The sequence below is a fragment of the Oncorhynchus clarkii genome, chromosome 7 (genome assembly GCF_045791955.1).
Source record: "Oncorhynchus clarkii lewisi isolate Uvic-CL-2024 chromosome 7, UVic_Ocla_1.0, whole genome shotgun sequence".
Taxonomy (NCBI): domain Eukaryota; kingdom Metazoa; phylum Chordata; class Actinopteri; order Salmoniformes; family Salmonidae; genus Oncorhynchus; species Oncorhynchus clarkii.
In genome coordinates this window covers 86551352-86559266 of record NC_092153.1, presented here as the reverse complement: position 1 = coordinate 86559266, position 7915 = coordinate 86551352, and the positions used below count along the sequence as shown (strand labels likewise).

At 37.8% G+C, this 7915-nt stretch overlaps 1 protein-coding gene across 1 annotated transcript in view; it reads right to left on the bottom strand.

Annotated features, from left to right (window-relative positions):
• Positions 1–3254: 3254 nt before the first annotated feature.
• Positions 3255–7915, bottom strand: part of LOC139413951 (PHD finger protein 2) — a 168702-nt gene continuing 164041 nt past the window's right edge. The window contains exon 22 of the mRNA XM_071161841.1: positions 3255–3569. Within this exon, the coding sequence (XP_071017942.1) occupies positions 3481–3569 (89 nt within the window). The 3' untranslated portion in view covers positions 3255–3480. The remainder of the gene's footprint in view (positions 3570–7915) is intronic.

Here is a 7915-nt window from a genome sequence, read left to right as displayed (position 1 = left end):
GTAATATAGCTGTGTGTATGTAGTAATGTAATATACAGTACCAGTCAAAGATTTGGACACCTACTCAGTCAATGGTTTTTCTTTATTTTTACATGGTAGAATAATAGTGAAGACATCACAGCCAGGAAATAACACATATGGAATCATGTAATAACTAAAAAGGTAAGAAATTCCACAAATTAACTTTAAACAAGGCACACCTGTTAACTGAAACGCATTCCAGGTGACTACCTCTTGAAGCTGGTTGAGAGAATGCCAAGAGTGTGAAAAGTAGTCATCAAGGCAAAGGGTGGCTACTTTGAAGAATCTCAAATAAAAAAATGTATATTGATTTGTTTAACACCTTTATGTTTCCGTATGTGTTATTTCATAGTTTTGACATCTTCACTATTAATCTACAATGTAGAAAATAGTAAAAAATAAAGAAAAACCCTGGAGTGAGTAGGTGTCCAAATTTTTTGACAGGTACTGTATCTGTGTGTATGTAGTAATGTAATGTATCTGTGTGTATGTAGTAATGTAATGTATCTGTGTGTATGTGGTAATGTAATGTAGCTGTGTGTATGTAGTAATGTAGCTGTGTGTATGTAGTAATGTAGCTGTGTGTATGTAGTAATGTAGCTGTGTGTATGTAGTAATGTAATGTAGCTGTGTGTATGTAGTAATGTAGCTGTGTGTATGTGGTAATGTAATGTAGCTGTGTGTATGTAGTAATGTAATGTATCTGTGTGTATGTAGTAATGTAATGTAGCTGTGTGTATGTAGTAATGTAGCTGTGTGTATGTAGTAATGTAATGTAGCTGTGTGTATGTAGTAATGTAGCTGGTTGTATGTAGTAATGTAGCTGTTCATATGTGGTAATGTAATGTAGCTGTGAGTATGTAGTAATGTAGCTGTGTGTATGTAGTAATGTAGCTGTGTGTATGTGGTAATGTAATGTAGCTGTGTGTATGTAGTAATGTAATGTATCTGTGTGTATGTAGTAATGTAATGTAGCTGTGTGTATGTAGTAATGTAGCTGTGTGTATGTAGTAATGTAATGTAGCTGTGTGTATGTAGTAATGTAGCTGGTTGTATGTAGTAATGTAGCTGTTCATATGTGGTAATGTAATGTAGCTGTGAGTATGTAGTAATGTAGCTGTGTGTATGTAGTAATGTAGCTGTGTGTATGTATTAATGTAGCTGTGTGTATGTAGTAATGTAATGTAGCTGTGTGTATGTAGTAATGTAATGTAGCTGTGTGTATGTAGTAATGTAGCTGTGTGTATGTGGTAATGTAATGTAGCTGTGTGTATGTAGTAATGTAATGTAGCTGTGTGTATGTAGTAATGTAATGTAGCTGTGTGTATGTAGTAATGTAATGTAGCTGTGTGTATGTAGTAATGTAATGTAGCTGTGTGTATGTAGTAATGTAATGTAGCTGTGTGTATGTAGTAATGTAAGGCCATACAACAATTCATGTTATTTTGTTCTTCAGTTGTTTTTCCAGGCAACACCTTAGTCTAATAACAAATAAACAATGTTAAAAACAAACATAAAACAAACATTGGTCTAATCAAATCAAAAAGACTAATGTCTATATATTCACATATATTTTGTTTATAATAAAAAACTAGTAGAAATGTATAATAATGAAGTATTAAGGGAGGAAAAAAAGGATACAAAAAGTATTCCTGTAAAAGGCTATGTACAAGCTACATTCTACATACTGTACTGTGAATAACAAGCCATAGAAATGATGCATATTTCAGTGATGAAGGCTATGTTGCTGCCTTAAAGCCAACAGAGGAGTGAAAGTATCCCCATGTAGCCACAGTGAGAGAGCTGGATGAGGCCGATCATCATAGAACACATGGGATTTACAGCATCTCCAGGAGCCCATAATTAGTGTTTCAATAACGATCCTCCTTTAGAGAGTTAGATATGGGCCCTGGTCTAAAGTTGGCCACTACATAGGGAATAGGGCCCTGGTCTAAAGTAGTGCACTATATAGGGAATAGGGTGCCATTGGGATAGAGTGTTTCAATTGACTGGCAATACAGTCAATGTTAGATTATGGAATATTGATATGGAAATACCAAATAAATCCTTATTAAATAATGCATGACAATAATACCACATTATATCCCTTTAAGGATAAGGATTAAGGATTTCCTGTGACTGTCAGCTGTGGTAATATACTGTTTGTACTAATTTAGAACAATATATTACACATTTGGTTATTTGTTTTACAGTCTTTAAAGTAGCTAATTCATACGGTCTATAATCGCAATATCTATCTTAAGAAAGTCTTAAAACGGAAGTAATGGCACATTGTGAAATAATGTTGATATGTTTGTTTGGGTGTGAAAATATTAGTTCAAAGAAAGACACCTTATTGTGTTTCTTTTACGAACCGTTCAGAGAACGACCAGAGAAATCCAGTTGAACACTGGAACCATCATCATATTGACATATTTGACATCTGAAATTCCCATCGCAAGTTATTTTATTAAGTGCCTTGTTGGCTTTACAAACCGTTCAGAGAACGACCAGAGAAATCCAGTTGAACACTGGAACCATCATCATATTGACATATTTGACATCTGAAATTCCCATCGCAAGTTATTTTATTAAGTGCCTTGTTGGCTTTACAAACCGTTCAGAGAACGACCAGAGAAATCCAGTTGAACACTGGAACCATCATCATATTGACATATCTGACATCTGAAATTCCCATCGCAAGTTATTTAATTAAGTGCCTTGTTGGCTTTCCTTTCCACGTCTATGACATGAAACAGTATATTAGGACAATAAATATATCGTAACTGATAGTGCTTAGCAAACAAAGGAATAGCGTGGAGGTGAGTGTATCTAGTGAAGGTCTGGGTTTAGCGTGGAGAAATACAGTCTGTGCTAACATTCCACTCCTTGTCGCCTAACATGTCTGGGGTTGGAATGTTAGCACAAACAGACTGTATTTCAGGCTAAGTCTGGTCTGGGGAGGACAGAAAGCAACAATTATTTCTTAAATTCTAAAACAAATATTGCAAGGTTAATGATAACCCCCATCGAAAGAGTAGGAATGAATTCTCTATAAACCATCTTTAACCCATCCAACTGAATACATAGAAGGGATACTTTCAGGGTCCTGGATGTACTTCTTGGTCGCGTCCCAAACGGCAGCCTATTCCCTTTGTGGCGCACTACTTTTGACCAGGGCACTATAAAGGGTATAGGCTGCCGTTTGGGCCGCAGCCCTAGTTTAACGCATAGCATAGCGACCCCCTGATAAACTGACTGTAGTAAAATGACACATTTTTCTTAAAAAATATTTCTAGCAATTATTCTGTACACTTTTAAGTATAGGCAAAACCAATGTTGACTGTTTCAGTCTGTCTGTTAGCCCAGCACCAATCAAAGGAAAGGAGATGGAGCCAGTTCATATGCTAAGAGTACTGCAGGAGCCAATGGCAATGCTCCGTAGCGAGTCACTTCCTGTTACAGGAGGAGCTTCCCGTTGCGGTGGATCTTGAGGATCTTTCCTAGTCTCTGTTTGGCCGTCGCCATGCCTTTCTTTAGCCGCTTCGCTGAGGGGCACATAGAGGAAGAAAGAGGTACACAAATATTAGAAAAACAAATCAGGAATTCAACAGTGACTATCTCTAAGATTATTTAGTATAATGTGGATGTGAAAAATGAGGGCACAAATATAAATATAGTAAGGGAAACCAGTGTATATAATATGATTAGCAGTATATATAATAGGGGTACCAGAATATATAATAGGGGCACCAGGATATATAATAGGGGCACCAGGATATATAATAGGGGCACCAGGATATATAATAGGGGTACCAGGATATATAAAAGGGGCACCAGGATATATAATAGGGGCACCAGGATATATAATAGGGGCACCAGGATATATAATAGGGGCATCAGGATATATAATAGGGGTACCAGGATATATAATAGAGGCACCAGGATATATAATAGGGGCACCAGAATATATATTAGGGGTATCAGGATATATAATAGGGGTACCAGGATATATAATAGGGGTACCAGGAGATATAATAGGGGCACCAGAATATATATTAGGGGTATCAGGATATATAATAGGGGTACCAGGATATATAATAGGGGTACCAGGATATATAATAGGGGTACCAGAATATATATTAGGGGTATCAGGATATATAATAGGGGCACCAGAATATATAATAGGGGCACCAGAATATATATTAGGGGTATCAGGATATATAATAGGGGCACCGGTGTATATAATAGGGGTATCAGGATATATAATAGGGGTACCAGGATATATAATAGGGGCACCAGAATATATAATAGGGGTACCAGGATATATATTAGGGGTATCAGGATATATAATAGGGGTACCAGGATATATAATAGGGGTACCAGGATATATAATAGGGGCACCAGGATATATAATAGGGGTACCAGAATATATAATAGGGGCACCAGGATATATAATAGGGGCACCAGGATATATAATAGGGGTACCAGGATATATATTAGGGGTATCAGGATATATAATAGGGGTACCAGGATATATAATAGGGGTACCAGGATATATATTAGGGGTATCAGGATATATAATAGGGGCACCAGGATATATAATAGGGGCACCAGGATATATAATAGGGGTACCAGAATATATAATAGGGGCACCAGGATATATAATAGGGGCACCAGGATATATAATAGGGGTACCAGAATATATATTAGGGGTATCAGGATATATAATAGGGGCACCAGGATATATAATAGGGGCACCAGGATATATAATAGGGGTACCAGGATATATAATAGGGGCACCAGAATATATATTAGGGGTATCAGGATATATAATAGGGGTACCAGGATATATAATAGGGGTACCAGGATATATAATAGGGGCACCAGGATATATAATAGGGGCACCAGAATATATATTAGGGGTATCAGGATATATAATAGGGGTACCAGGATATATAATAGGGGTACCAGGAGATATAATAGGGGCACCAGAATATATATTAGGGGTATCAGGATATATAATAGGGGCACCAGGATATATAATAGGGGCACCAGAATATATATTAGGGGTATCAGGATATATAATAGGGGCACCGGTGTATATAATAGGGGTATCAGGATATATAATAGGGGTACCAGGATATATAATAGGGGCACCAGAATATATAATAGGGGTACCAGGATATATATTAGGGGTATCAGGATATATAATAGGGGTACCAGGATATATAATAGGGGTACCAGGATATATAATAGGGGCACCAGGATATATAATAGGGGTACCAGAATATATAATAGGGGCACCAGGATATATAATAGGGGCACCAGGATATATAATAGGGGTACCAGGATATATATTAGGGGTATCAGGATATATAATAGGGGTACCAGGATATATAATAGGGGTACCAGGATATATATTAGGGGTATCAGGATATATAATAGGGGCACCAGGATATATAATAGGGGCACCAGAATATATATTAGGGGTATCAGGATATATAATAGGGGCACCGGTGTATATAATAGGGGTATCAGGATATATAATAGGGGTACCAGGATATATAATAGGGGCACAAGAATATATAATAGGGGTACCAGGATATATATTAGGGGTATCAGGATATATAATAGGGGTACCAGGATATATAATAGGGGTACCAGGATATATAATAGGGGCACCAGGATATATAATAGGGGTACCAGAATATATAATAGGGGCACCAGGATATCAAATCAAATCAAATTTATTTATATAGCCCTTCATACATCAGCTGATATCTCAAAGTGCTGTACAGAAACCCAGCCTAAAACCCCAAACAGCAAGCAATGCAGGTGTATATAATAGGGGCACCAGAATATATAATAGGGGTACCAGGATATATATTAGGGGTATCAGGATATATAATAGGGGTACCAGGATATATAATAGGGGTACCAGGATATATATTAGGGGTATCAGGATATATAATAGGGGTACCAGGATATATAATAGGGGTACCAGGATATATAATAGGGGCACCAGGATATATAATAGGGGTACCAGAATATATAATAGGGGCACCAGGATATATAATAGGGGCACCAGAATATATAATCGGGGTACCAGGATATATATTAGGGGTATCAGGATATATAATAGGGGTACCAGGATATATAATAGGGGTACCAGGATATATAATAGGGGCACCAGGATATATAATAGGGGCACCAGGATATATAATAGGGGCACCAGGATATATAATAGGGGCACCAGGATATATAATAGGGGCACCAGGATATTTAATAGGGGTACCAGAATATATAATAGGGGCACCAGGATATATAATAGGGGCACCAGGATATATAATAGGGGCACCAGGATATATAATAGGGGTACCAGGACATATAATAGGGGCACCAGGATATATAATAGGGGCACCAGGATATATAATAGGGGCACCAGGATATATAATAGGGGTATCAGGATATATAATAGGGGCACCAGGATATATAATAGGGGTACCAGAATATATATTAGGGGTATCAGGATATATAATAGGGGCACCAGGATATATAATAGGGGCACCAGGATATATAATAGGGGTACCAGGATATATAATAGGGGCACCAGAATATATATTAGGGGTATCAGGATATATAATAGGGGCACCGGTGTATATAATAGGGGCACCGGCGTATATAATAGGGGCACCAGGATATATAATAGGGGTACCAGGATATATAATAGGAGCACCAGGATATATAATAGGGGTACCAGGATATATAATAGGTGCACCAGAATAAATATTAGGGGTATCAGGATATATAATAGGGGCACCAGGATATATAATTGGGGCACCGGTGTATATAATAAGGGCACCAGGATATATAATAGGGGCACCAGAATATATAATAGGAGCACCAGGATATATAATAGGGGCACCAGGATATATAATAGGGGCACCGGTGTATATAATAGGGGCACCAGGATATATAATAGGGGTACCAGGATATATAATAGGGGTACCAGGATATATAATAGGGGCACCAGGATATATAATAGGGGTACCAGGATATATAATAGGGGCACCAGGATATATAATAGGGGTACCAGGATATATAATAGGGGCACCAGAATATATATTAGGGGTATCAGGATATATAATAGGGGCACCAGGATATATAATAGGGGCACCGGTGTATATAATAGGGGCACCAGGATATATAATAGGGGCACCAGAATATATAATAGGGGCACCAGGATATATAATAGGGGCACCAGGATATATAATAGGGGCACCGGTGTATATAATAGGGGCACCAGGATATATAATAGGGGCACCAGGATATATAATAGGGGCACAAGGATATATAATAGGGGCACCAGGATATATAATAGGGGCACCAGGATATATAATAGGGGCACCGGTGTATATAATAGGGGTATCAGGATATATAATAGGGGTACCAGGATATATAATAGGGGCACCAGGATATATAATAGGGGCACCAGGATATATAATAGGGGCACCAGGATATATAATAGGGGTACCAGGATATATAATAGGGGCACCAGGATATATAATAGGGGCACCGGTGTATATAATAGGGGAATCAGGATATATAATAGGGGTACCAGGATATATAATAGGGGCACCAGGATATATAATAGGGGTACCAGGATATAAATTAGGGGTATCAGGATATATAATAGGGGTACCAGGATATATAATAGGGGTACCAGGATATATAATAGGGGCACCAGGATATATAATAGGGGTACCAGAATATATAATAGGGGCACCAGAATATATAATAGGGGCACCAGGATATATAATAGGGGCACCAGGATATATAATAGGGGCACCGGTGTATATAATAGGGGCACTGGGATATATAATAGGGGTAT